The 13,182-nt window shown below is 46.9% G+C and overlaps 1 protein-coding gene across 5 annotated transcripts in view; it reads left to right on the top strand.

Moving 5' to 3' along the window:
- LOC122188565 (glycerophosphodiester phosphodiesterase domain-containing protein 5) overlaps nt 1–13,182 on the top strand; it is a 166,137-nt gene that overhangs the window by 150,528 nt on the left and 2,427 nt on the right. For all 5 annotated transcript variants that reach the window (XM_042886971.1, XM_042886967.1, XM_042886968.1 and 2 more), the window contains 4 exons: nt 1,125–1,343; nt 2,702–2,859; nt 4,390–4,537; nt 7,166–7,248. In XM_042886971.1, the coding sequence (XP_042742905.1) occupies nt 1,125–1,343; nt 2,702–2,859; nt 4,390–4,537; nt 7,166–7,248 (608 nt within the window). The remainder of the gene's footprint in view (nt 1–1,124; nt 1,344–2,701; nt 2,860–4,389; nt 4,538–7,165; nt 7,249–13,182) is intronic.

Here is a 13,182-nt window from a genome sequence, read left to right as displayed (position 1 = left end):
TGTAGACCAAGCCTCTATGAACTGTATGTAGTTCAGTCCACTGCTAATCATGTAGTCTGACATCCCACCCAAGGCATTTGCAGCTGCCTTTAGGTAGCGTTGCACAAAGGTTGGAGCAGTGGCCTAGCCCCCAGGAGCACTCTATGGGAATTTGATTGCTTGGTCCTCTCTCTGCCTTGCAACCTGGGGTAAGGGAGAGAGATCATTTTTCTCTGCTCCTTCCGCCACTTGGAAGGAGGGACCTTAATGCCTGGTTGATACTACTCAGGACTCCCAACATCCCCCTGGAAAGGGAAATATGACTATAAAGGAAACAGAAAAGGGACTGTTGTGTTTTACTTTTTCCTTAATTTATACTTGGAGGTAATTGTTTCTAAAATGGAAAAAAAAAAAATCCACAGAGATGTTCAGCTTTCAAAGTCCAAGGGAGAAGAAATTGCCTTGGGATGGGCTGATCCATCTTTTGGTGCTCAGCCAGCTTGCAGGTGGGCTTTCTTTCTGTAGCCTGCAGCCATAACCTTCCTGGAGAGCATTAATTGTGGTCTGGAAGGAGTCTGCAGCAGTATGGCACGTTCCAGCAAGCCTGATCATGGCTTACTGCAATGATGCAAGCTCAGATACTGGTTTCATGTGTCTGTTTGAAGGTCCTTCAGTGCTTGCCTGGTAGTAACCTGAGCTGTAGTAGCATCACCACTGTTGTGATCTGTGGTGGGGAAGTCTGAATAAGAGCTGCATGTGCTGTGGCACAGAGACTTGCTGGGCCTACAGATGTGGTTGTTGGAATGGGAATGCTGTGAAAATGCCTCTTGCTAGGTGAGAGGGACAAAGACAGCAGCTGGAAGGCTGGTTTTGGAGATGTCCTTTGAGACACAGTCATTTCTAAATGTCCTTTTGTCAGGAGAGTCCATCTGCTCCAGCATCCCATAGCTCCTCTCATATTGCTCTTAGTTCCCTTGGGTGGGGAAACCGAGGCATGGAGAAACACTTCAACAAAGTCCTAGAATGGCATTGAGTGTAGTTGTCAGCATCCCCCACTGTTGCTATGGTGGGATGGAAAAGGAGCTCCACCTGCACCCAGGGAGGCTGTGCTTCATGGTGGTAATGCTGGCATCTTTTACTTTCAGAACGACCCTTTCTGGACAGCTGGATCCCTCTCAAGGTCTGACTACTTGGAAGCTGCAAACCAGTCTGTGTGCAAGCTAGCAGATATGCTGGAGGTGATCAAGGATAATACATCACTCATCCTGAACTTCCAGGACCTGCCACCAGATCATCCCTATTACACGTCTTACATCAACATCACCCTGAAGACCATCCTGGCGTCGGGAATTCAGCAACGATCTGTGAGTTTGGTGGTATTTCCAGAATTGAACATCCTTATGGGTTCCCCGAGTTCTTGAGTGCCTCGTTTGACCCATTTGGATGATTGATTTGGGATGTTACTTGGAAGCTGTGCTGGGGAGGAAAATGCTTGCAGGCTGGACCCAAGGTCTTTGCATAGCTGCATGTCTGGTGGATGGGAGATAGCAGTCATAAACTGGACCAGCAAAAGGAGGCCTCCTCCAGACTTTATTTCCTGTAATTGCCAAGCAGTTAACTGCAATGGCACAGAGCTAGAAGTCAGTGTCCAGCCAGCCTCGTTAGTTTGTCCTCTAATAGAATCACAGAATGATAGAATGGCCTGGGCTGCAAAGGAGCACAGCGCTCATCCAGCTCCAAGCCCTGCTGTGTGCAGGTCGCCAACCAGCAGCCCAGGCTGCCCAGAGCCACATCCAGCCTGGCCTCCAATGCCTGCAGGGATGGGGCATCCACAGCCTCCTTGGGCAACCTGTGCCACTGCCTCACCACCCTCTGCCTCCAAAACTTCCTCCTCACATCCAACCCAAACCTCCCCTGTCTCACTTTAAAACCATTCCCCCTTGTCCCATCACTATCCACTTCCACAGGGGGATGAAGGGCACTGGAAAAACTGTGAGCAAAGAGATGTGGGGGTGGTGAAGCTGTATTTTTCACCCAAGTTTGAGGCCAAACGTTTGGTCATTAATGAGTGTTGATGAGGTCTTAAACATGTGGGTTAAAGCAATGTAAAGCCCAGTGGTACTGCCATAATCATCCCACCCTCCATATGGCACAACTAATAGAACTGCCCAGCCTGGCTCCTGCATCCACTTTATGTCTGGCCCCTGAGCCTGTCAACAGTAATTGATCTGGCACATTTTCAAAGCCTGGTGTGAACTCTGGGAAATCCTTGCCTTGGGTTAGAAGAGATATAGCCCTAATGAAAGAGTGAATAAAACAGATCTCAGCCATGGGATGTTGAGAGGCTTCTCCTGCACCATCTTGTGCTGTCAGCATTAGCCCCTGTGCCCTGAATTGGGCAGGGAAGACAGATTGTTAGCTGTGGGGTACACTAGACCTCACTTCACGAGCCCTTGGCTTGATCTGTTTCTACCTCAACCCTTTTCACCTCTAAATTTTCATGCATTATATATTTCTCTGTGTTCCCCAACCATCCTGAAGTGCATTTGGATATAAATCCAGGAGGCTGTGTGCCTCTCCTAGACTATTTGTATGACAAATAAGGCAAAATCTATCATGCATATTTGCTTCTGGCTTAATGTAAACTGGTTATCTGCAACCCTTGGCTGGTGTTACCTGCTTTGTGAACCCTCTTTGCCTTGACCTCCTTCTGCCTCTGCAGGTGATGTGGCTGCCGGACACGGAGCGGCAGCTGGTCAGGCAGATTGCTCCAGCTTTCCAGCAGACTTCTGGCCTCAAGTTGGATGCAGAGCGCTTGAGAGAGAAGGGCATCGTGAAACTCAACCTGCGTTACACCAAGGTCACGAATGAGGATGTCAGGTAGAGTCCTCCCTTTGGATGTGGTGTTTGCAGCACGTTGCTCTACAGCCACGTGTGCATCCCTGTCCCGGCAGCATCTTTCTTGACCTGTCTGTATACAAGCACTGTTTCAGATGGACTTGCTGTTAAAAAACCTGAGCTGTGCCAGCTCGTCCCTCCCATTACCCAGAATCCAGGCTGTTTTTTGCTCATTTGCCTCATAGAATCATTAAGGTTAGAAAAGACCTCTAAGATCATGAAGTCCAACCGTCAGCCCATCACCACGTTGCCCCCAAACATGTCCCTCAGTGCCACATCTGTGTCTCATACATGATGATCCTTTCTGAAATACAGATCTTTGAATATTTCTAATTCTTATTCCACTGTTATCTCTGGAAAAAGGTGACTTTGTTTTCATCTCTGTCAGCTGCTGCCCTGTTATCTGTTAATCTGCTCCAGAGCTTCTGTGGCAGATTCTTGATTAGTCCAGTGTCTAATCTAGTTCTCAGAACTTTTTTGGCAGACAATTCACATGTTCTGTTGCTGTCACCTGTTTAGAGTGGTTAGGCCTTGTCTTTAATGAGACTGTCACAGCATGTGCAGCCTTCTGGCAGTGTGTGTCTGAACGGTGCACAGTGCTAGCTTATGGCTTTGCCCTTTTCTCAGAAAGCGTGGGTTGTCTCTCATAGAGACCTCTTCCCTTTTTTGGAGTTCAAATTTATTCCTTGCATAAGTATTTGAGAAATGAAACATGTTTTCAGATGGAAAATATATATATATATATTTAAATGATTTGTCTTACTATACATTTGGGGCTGGAAAGAGAGAAGAACTGAGAATATGGCCCCTAACTGTTTGCTTTGTCTCCTGGAGAGGACTATATGCCTGCTTTGGAAACTGGAAGATGTATCCCTGCAACTGTCCCTAAAACAAGGGCATGGGAACTGTAGGAACTCATGTTGCAAACTCCATCAGTTTTTAGTTAAGCAGACTGCCTGTGAAACATGATGAGCATCTGAGGTAGATGTTAATTTTACATCAGCATGATGAGGTGCTGTATCTGTCCTTTATGATGATGTGTCTGAAGCAGGCTGAGTCCTGGGGCAGGTAGTGCCTGGGAGGAAAAGAAAGCTTGTGCATTCCAACCACTTGACTGCAGTGCCATTGGCTTGCCTATGAGGTGACTGTGCCCTTTTAAAAACCTACTTCATGTGATTCATAGCTAATATGTCTGTGTTTCAGCAGTGCAGATGATGAGAACTCTCTGAGATGGAGATTTCAAGTTGAATATTAAGAATAATTTCTTCTCCAAAGAGCAGTTGGGCACAGGCACGGGCTGCCCAAGGAGGTGGTGGAGTCACCATCCCTGGAGGTGCTCAGATCTGTGGGGATGTGGCACTGAGGGACTTGTTCAGAGGGCACGGTTGGATGCATTGGAGTGGGATGTGGGGTTCTTGGAGGTCTTTTCCATCTGTAATGATTCTACGATTCAATGAGATGAGGCACTGATGACTGCAGGACTCACCCCTCACTCTCTCTTCCTTCTGGCAGAGACTACATGGCAGCAAACCTGAGCGTGAATCTGTACACTGTGAATGAGCCCTGGCTGTACTCCATCCTGTGGTGCACTGGTGTCCCGTCGGTCACCTCCGACAGCTCCCACGTCCTTCGCAAGGTGCCTTTTCCCATCTGGTTGATGGTAAGCACAGAGCACAGCAAGCTGCCGTGGACCCCTGGAAGTAGGGAACACCATGGGGAAGGTTTAGAGGTTGTTCACTGCATCCGTATTACCAGGGGCTTTTTCCAAGGATGTTCAGGTTCAGTGTGCCATTGGCCTTGAGTGTTTTCACCCTCTGTATGTCTAAGATGGCGAAGGATCAACGCACAAAACCTTCTTTCAGCTCTTTCCCAATGCAGTATTTGGGGACCTCATTTAACCCAACCAACTTTTTTGTATTCCTTCAGTGTAAAAACATCTTTCCAGACTTGCTGAGCATCTGCTAGAGTTGCAGTTTTCTCTGGTTTTAATACCAAATGAGGACAGATTTTACCTCTGGCTACTCCGTTTCCATACTAGGAACAGAGTCCTTACCCATCACACAGGCAACAAACCCTCTGAAAGCTCTGCTAGCACTTTGGGTCTCTGAACCAAACAAAACATTCACATTGGAGAAGAGGGAAAGTAGTTGCATCATGGTATTCCCCAAACAAGCTCAGCTGCAGAGGTGTACATTGATGTCATGGGGCTATTTTTTGGTAACAGATTTTTATGGGGGTAGGACAGGAGGCAGCTGTTTTGCCACTGCTCTGGGAGATCCCATTGGGAAAGGGGAAATAAGATGAGCACAAGGGGAATTCAGGAGGTGTTATCTGCATCTTCAGCTGGAGGTAGGACCTCCAGACTACTGCCTGGGTGAATGAACATCTGTGCATCTGTGAATGTCATTAGTCTTAGCTTAACCTACTGCTTGTATCTGACAACACAGATTTGAACTGGTGTGAGCTGAAGATGGAAAACTGAAGATGGTCAGCAGACTGATCTGTTGGCATCAGAAATTGTCACTGTCTGAATTCTGCTGCTGCAAACATCTGTCTTCCTCTACAGTTGGCAGGAGTTTTGGGTACATCACTGGCAGCTTTTTACTCCAAAATCCTCATTGTCAGCTATGAAAAGCAGCTGATGCTTGGAGCCCTCCTCCTAGGGCTCTCCCGTCTGTTGGAATTCCAACACAGCATCCCAGAGAGGAGGGCTTTGGAAGTGGAAAGCTTCAGTTGGGGTTCTAACCCCAACTTGATGTCCTTAACATGAGTGCCCAGTGTGGTGCACCCATCCTGCCTGCGTTTTTGAGATTCTTCCTGAAAGGTTTGGGCTGCCCTCTGGATTCCAGCTTTTGTGCTCATAAAATCTTTGCTAACTCTGAGCTTTCTGGGGATTTTATGGGCATTACAGATTTCTTTTTTTCAATCATCAATATAAAGTGCTAGAGTTTGCCCAGAAGGTTCTGTTCATGTCTGCCTATTCCTTGGGATACATCATGGGAAATACAACTTTTGTCCCCACAGGAGAACCTGATACTTTGGGTGTTGTTGTGGAATACTAATTTGGATAAGTGAAAAACTTAGCTGTGTAGATTTTCTTCTGTCCTAGAAGCCTCCTGAGTTTTCATTCAAAACATCTATGATAGTGTTCTCCAATCAGAAAAAAAGGCATTTTTGTGTCTTAATAAATGCAGAAAATTAGACAGGTGTTATTGCAGCATCAACACAATGTCAAAGGTCTCTTTTCCATTATTAAGTTTGAAAATAAAGGATGAAATGTCTATCAGAAGTGTTAGCTAATTAAAGCACTGCCCTGCTCTTCCTGCTGGATAAATTGAGACACACAAAGAGGCAGTGACCAGAAAAACTAATTATTCTATTCTGGGAGACAGAGGTAGCAATGTTGGTGGTTCCCAACTGGTTTTACCTTTGTCACCCTACTGCTGCATGAACTCCCCTTTCTGCATTGTGTTCTATTTCTCTAATTAAATATTATTTGTCTGCATTAATGGCATTGGCCATTGGGATGTTTGTGTCTGGGCTGGTAATAAATCAGAAACCTTTTCCTTAATTGGGACCGTGCCCTTCAGGATTGGGCTGGCCAAGCAGAAGTTTGTTGGCTGTTGCTGGTGGCTGTCATGGGTGGGTGTCTTCTGAGCATCATCAGGAGTTGATTATTAATAGTTATTACTTAGACCAGCAAATGTAGCAAGAGTTGCCTGTGCCTTAAAAGACAGAAATCGACAGAAATATTTTTTGTTTTCCCACAGGCTTGGATTTCCAAAGAGCCTCTCACCTCACCTTGAGGTACAGCTGAGATAGGGAACTTCCAGCCCACAAAGCCCTGAGAAAACATCAGCACGTACAAAATGCTTAAAGCTTAAAGCTCTTCCTGTTTGCCTCCTGATAATGCCACCTCAAGTGACAGGCTGACATTAGAAATGTCGTAAACATGATTTGTCTGTGACCCCTGCAGCTCTGTGCTTTTCTTTACTCAGAGAGTGGTGAGGTGCTGGAACAGCTGCCCACAGAGGCTGTGATGCCCCGTCCATCCCTGGAGGTGTTCAAGGCCAGGTTGGATGGGGCCCTGGGCAGCCTGGGCTGCTATGAAACGTGGAGGTTGGTGGCCCTGCCTGCAGCAGAGGAGTTGGAGCTTCGTGGTCCTTGAGGTCTCTTCCAACCCAAGCTGTTCTGTGATTCTTTCTGCCCTGGTGGTGACTTCAGCAATGTGTGGTCTCCCTGTGCATATACACAGCTTTAAGATCTGCTCCTGTTCTTTGTCTTGCAGCCTCCAGACGAGTACCGCCTAATCTGGATCACATCCGATCTCATTTCATTTATCATAATTGTAGGAGTTTTTATATTCCAGAAGTAAGTAGCATTGTTGTGGCTCAGCTCTCGTGTATTTGTGGTGTGTGTTTTCATTGAGAGTGTGGGGTGGAGACGGAAGAGAGGACTGTGGTGCTCCTCACGCATGTGGATTGCCATAGCAGGAAAACTGATTAAAAATTCCTCCAAAGACTGCAAACAGTAATTAATTCCACTTCTGAGATGACATTTGAATTCGATGAAGTCAGTGCTTTTAAGAGGAATAAGAGATCTCACAGCAGGAATGGCAGACTCCTTGCTCTTCTCATAAATGTGCGTGGGAGAGAAACCTTAAGTGTTTTTGGGGAAATGGTCATCAAGAAGTTTAAATGCTATAGAAAAGGTGAGGAAATGGTTTGAGTTTCCGCAGTTACAGTTTTTACAGCAGGGTTGTCTTTTAGCTTTTCTAAAATCAGTTGGTTTCCATTAGGATGAAGAGAGTTATGTAAGCGATGCAAAACTGTTGCAGCTTAGCAGATCCAATCAGTTGCCCAACTGGATGCTTGGAGAAAAAAATCCCCTTTTCTTCAAGGAAAACGTGGAGGCAGAAGCCTCTAGGACCCTGAAGACATGGAGCAGAAAGGCTGGGAGCAGGACAGGCTTAAGACACCGATGAATCAGTAGGAGATAAATCTACTTGCTAATGGTAGAGTTGGCCAAACCACCCTCTTGATTATAAGGGAGGAAATGACTGCGTCCTCCTGGTGATGTGCCTGCTCTCCTAAGAGGCACTTTAGCTGTCAGTGATGACACTGAAATAACCCTCTCTGGGAAAGCACGAGCTCAGGAGGAGGAATGCTCTTCCTCCAGTGAGAAGCAGCAGCCTTCCCCTGGGAAAATGTCAATTTTGTCATTGGCATCAGCAGCCTTCCACTGGGAAAATGTCAATTTTGAAATTGCACCTCGCTCTTCGCCCGGCTTTGTAATCTCACCTGCTTTAGCATGCACAAAGCACTGTGCTAGAGACAGCAAGAAGCTTGTGCTTTCCTACTTTCTTGATCTCCAAAATGCCTTTGTGTTAGGAGTAGCAATTTCATTTCCTTCAGCTTTATGAGCCAGTAATCTTGCTGTCATGCTGCCTCAGATCATCTGCTTGCAGCAATTCCTTTCCCTCCCCAGGGCAGATAATTACCTGGGCATTTTCACCACGCTACAGCAGGCTATTGCTCCTGCCAACACCTGCTATGGATTTGACTTCAGGCCATATGTTGGGTCTGTTGATTATGTCCTTCTAAATTTACAACTCGCACAGTCCCAGGCTGGTAGACCAGTGCCCAGTAGGTCATCCATTCCAGCACAGCATAATAGGATGAGAAGCAGATTCAAACCCCTCTCAGATTCGATTTACCAACACTTAACAAAACCAATGACCTAAATGAGATTAACCAATCTGTTTATAATTTTGCTCAGACGTCTTGCAGCCGATTAAACCTTTCCTCCATGTTGTCTGGAAGCTTCCTCTAATCCCTCAGTTTCATCAGTGGATTTAATAAGAGATTTCCCTGCCCTTCAGACTTTTATTTCTCAGTCAGGGTCAAAATGCACTGAGGAGGCTGAAGGAAGGGACTGAGCTCCTTAATGCTCTTCTGTCAAGAGCAGAATTTAAAGGTCATGGCAATGAAATACTGCATAGAATCATTAAGGTTGGAAAAGACCTCTAAAATCATCCAGTCCAACCACTGACCCATCACCATCTGAAGAGTTTTGCATCATTTCCCAAAGCTGGTTTGGCAGGCTTTCTCTATCATGCCCACAGGGCACATCCAAAAGAGTTAAACTAAGCCATACTGTAGGCTATAGGTCTGCTACATGGGCATTCTGATATATGGACTGCTCCTCTACCCAGAATGTTTTTCCAGCTTGGAGGTGGTTTGGTGGTGTAGGGAGAGAAGAATTAGGGTGAGGAGTGGAAGGATTTTGGGATTTCTCTCCCCTGGGACAGCTCAACCCCAAGTCAGTGGAAGGAAGGAGAATAACTCTAGTGTCAGAAGCTGGATTTTCTACATCAAAAGGCTTGCCCTCCCAAGAGCTCCTGCTTTGTGCATCCCACTTAGGAGATGCCCATTTCCCTGCTCTTCACGGCTGCTTCACCACGCAGAAGAATGGGTATCAGCTCTGAGTCTGTGCCAAAACCAAGTCTCAGCAGAGCTGCCTATCGACTCCCTGCTGACGCGACTCAGCTCCACGAAGTGGGGCTTGACGTTTGGCCTTCAGTACACTGTGTGCTTTTGTTTTAGGGTTTTTTTTTATGTGTGTGTATGTGTGTGTACTTTTTCCTGAAGTCCTTTTTGGGGTAAAACAGAGCTGCTTCCTCCACGCAAGGACCTGGGGGTGGGTGGGACCAGAGGCACGGCTTCGATGTGCTTGTCTCTCTCCTCCGCATGGCTTGTCTCTCCTCCATAGGGCAGGGATTGCTCCTGCTCTTCTACTTCAGCTCTGGGAACAGGATCGTGCCAGGCCTTCCAAGAGGGAAATACCAACTGTGATGACTTCTAACCAATCTTTTTTGCCTCTTTGCCTTGTTTATTTTCTTACTGCTCTGACTGTTGTGCATGTTCCTCCTCTTTCTCTCTCTGCTGCATTCTGGCATCTCACAGCTATCACATGATCAGGTAATTCTGGTGCTTTCCTCCTCTTTCTCTTTTTCATTCAGCCTTCCTTTCTCTCTTTCTTTCTCCCTCTCTGCTATGGCTTCACTGCAGACAGACAGTGCAGGACGCAGCTTTTCCATGATGCTTTCAAACATCTGGCTTCACAGGGGGACCATAAGAGTCAGAACATTGCATGGTCCATAGCCACGAGCACCATGGGAGCCTGATGCTGAAGCTGGTGGATGCTTTGAAGGCAATCTGACCTTTCGTTACAAAGATCAAAGTTGTGCCCTTTAACACAGCCCTGTTCTGAGGTCCTGCAGTGTGCTGAAACTGGGCAGTTCCCCATGGAGATGATGCTTTCTCCTTGGAAATGATTTCACTACAAAATATCCTCTTCCTGCGTTTACCAGAGGTTTTTTGGGACCAACCTCTTCTAAGCTGGCTAATGCTAAATAAGATGAAAATGTAACCTGTTCAATTATATCAAGTATCAGTTCTCCAGCCTGGGTGTTAATTAATAGGTCTAACAGCTGAACAGGTTTGGCTCAACGACTGCTGCACTCATTGGAGCTTTGGAGGCTTTTCCCAGTTACACTACTATGAAACTGGAAATACAGTCTGAAAATAAAAACAGCAGTGAACCCAGGAATGGAGTGAGCCTGGGATTTTGGATTCAAAGTGCCATAAATTGCCAACCCAAATTTCTCCTTGCGTTGACTCTTTTCTCAGTGGTAGTTCTCATCCCCTTGGAGGGAAGCACTGTCACCTTTCTGCAGTAAAGCCTTTACCATGTCCTTACTCAGACCAAACTCTCCATGTTACCTTCTCCATTCCTTCTGCTTGGCACCATGGGGTTGCATTTTTGAGGACTGGCTCCTCCCTATGCGTGCTCAGCCCCCCCTGTTCCCCTACCCACCACCTTTGGGATTGGGGTTGGCCATCTGGAAGCATCGCCTGCTCCACCAGGTACTTGGAATTGCAGTGTTCCATCCTTGCATCACCTCACCAAAATGGGGACAAGGAGGCTGAGTGTTCTCCTCCTTTCAACTCTCCATTGCTCTCTGGCATTTTTCATGTGGGTGGGGAGAAGAGAGAGGCATGGAGGAGTTGGTCAGGCTTTAGACAACAGGTGTTCAAGGCCAGGTTGGATGGAGCCCTGGGCAACCTGGTCTTGTATCAGATCTGGAGGTTGGCGGCCCTGCCTGTGGCAGGGGGTTGGAACTTGACGATCCTTGAGGTCCCTTCCAACCCAAGTCTTTGTATGATCCTATGAATAGCAGGATGGGGACTGTGTGATTGTGTCTGGCTTGGCTCTTTGCTCACTACCATTTTATGACCTTGGTACCAACCAACTCTATTTTTTCCCCAGTCTGTCCTCTCCCATCTCCTTTCCCTTCCATTTCTCCTCAACCCAAGCACCCTAGTCCTGGCCCTAACATGGTGTGTGCTGTCTCTGTGTTGTTGTCCCAGTATTTTTTAGTCTGTTCCTATCCCATGTCCGTCTGGTCTGCTTTGATGCCTCCCAGAACACGAACAACCTGCTGTCTGTCTGACACAACGAGCCCTGCTCTGGGCTGCCCTTTTTGCACATGTGACCGGTCACAACAGAGTCCAAGGGGGTAGGAGAGGTGTTATTTCCTATTAAATAAGCTTCCTGGTGACCCTAAGTCTATTGAGCTCAGCAGAAAATGTTTCATGCAGCGTAGATTGGTGTCGCATCATGGTTAAATAGACTGATGGCACCTCTGCTAAGAGGGTATTTCAAAATGGGGGTGGTATTGGGAGCTTGGTTTGCTTTGCATGGAGCTGCAAGCAGCTGTAGAAGCTAACTGAGTAATTGCATGACCCTTGCAAATTTGGGCTGGTTTTGATGTTCCTCCTTGGGTGCATTCCATTCAAAAATGCATCCCAGCTATGAGCCCTGCTCTACTCCTTTTACCTGGAGCTGAAATTCCCTCCTGAATGCTCAGCAAGTCCTGACTGAACCTACTAACACTCTGTACTAGCCCAGAAAAGGGCCACAAAATGTTAGGGGAGAGAACTCAGAGGGCACCTGGAGTCAGTGTGCTTCAGCTCAGGTGTGTGCACAAATTTCACCCAGAGAAGTGGTGCAAAAGCTGTCAGAGTGCTCGAGCTGGGGCATCCTGTCCAGAGCTCTGTGCCCTCAAGGGGCCCAAGCCCTCTGTGGGATGACTCGAGCAAGAGATCACCCTGCATCTAGGCCATGCAATCCAACCTAATGCTCCATGTCCCAATGCTGTGGGCACAGGGAAGACCCAGCATGGTGACAAAACGTTTTTTGGTCCTGATTAAGGAATTTCTTATCCTGTGAGACCCTGTGCACATATTGATCTTAGCTGGATCTGCCTGTGTGGGACAGTAGGGGAACAATGGCCATCTTCCAAGTTTAAGTAGCTCAGATAAGATGATGGTGATAAAAGAAAAATCGTTTTGGGGGCTTGGTTTTTTTTTTATGCTTTAATATCTTCTCCACCTCCTCGTGCTCCTTCTGGGTTGCTTTTGTCCACGGGTCCATGAGCTGTGCACTGTGACCATCCCACACCATCCCACCCCATCTGCCCTCTGTAGCAGAGCCCTGTCTTCATCCATGCTCCAACAGTGCGGTGTCACCCATTGGGATTTGGGAAAAATAAAGTGGAAACCATGGAAATCAGCATCAGACAGATTCCTTTTATTTCACTTTATTTTGAATGGAACAACACCAGGACCTCATCTATGATCGTTTCAGGCCCGTGCTGTGGGGCCAGACTGGTGTGGAGCTTCTCAAATCTGCTCCTGGGATGGGGAGGGGGTTGGAAATGTAAGAGAAGGCAGCTGTCACTCACCCCCACCCAAAAGAAAAAAGGAAAAGCAAACAAAAAAAAACCATAAAAGACAGGAATATCACATTTTTCTTCGATGTATAGCCACTAGATGGTGCCAGAAGATCAGAAAATCCATAGGCTGCCCTGAATCTCTGCTATTTTTCCACCAAAGAGCTTTGTTACGTCCCTGGCTCCGGCAGGGAGAATGGGAATCGCTGAAAGCCTTCCTCTGTGTGCAGGAGGTGGAACAAATTGGTGGGTTGGGGGCTGTGAAAACCCACTAAGCCCCGATTTCCCTTTATTTGAAGGAAACATTCCTCCAATTCCTGTATTTTCTTTGAGGATCTGTGTTACGGAGATGCTCACGGGGTGAAAAAGAGCTTTAAAAGCAAAGCCCTACTTAGCTTTGCTGCTGTTGTTGCATTTTCTTTATGTGCACTTTTAGAACAAAAAGCCTGGCCAATGTTCATGTGCAGCCAGGTTCTCATCAGCTTTACACTGTCATTCACGTGATGGAA

This window comes from Lagopus leucura, unplaced genomic scaffold, assembly GCF_019238085.1.
Source record: "Lagopus leucura isolate 7727_CA_CO unplaced genomic scaffold, USGS_WTPT01 Super-Scaffold_100067, whole genome shotgun sequence".
In the NCBI taxonomy this organism is placed as follows: Eukaryota; Metazoa; Chordata; class Aves; order Galliformes; family Phasianidae; genus Lagopus; species Lagopus leucura.
This window is presented reverse-complemented; position numbering and strand designations above follow the sequence as displayed.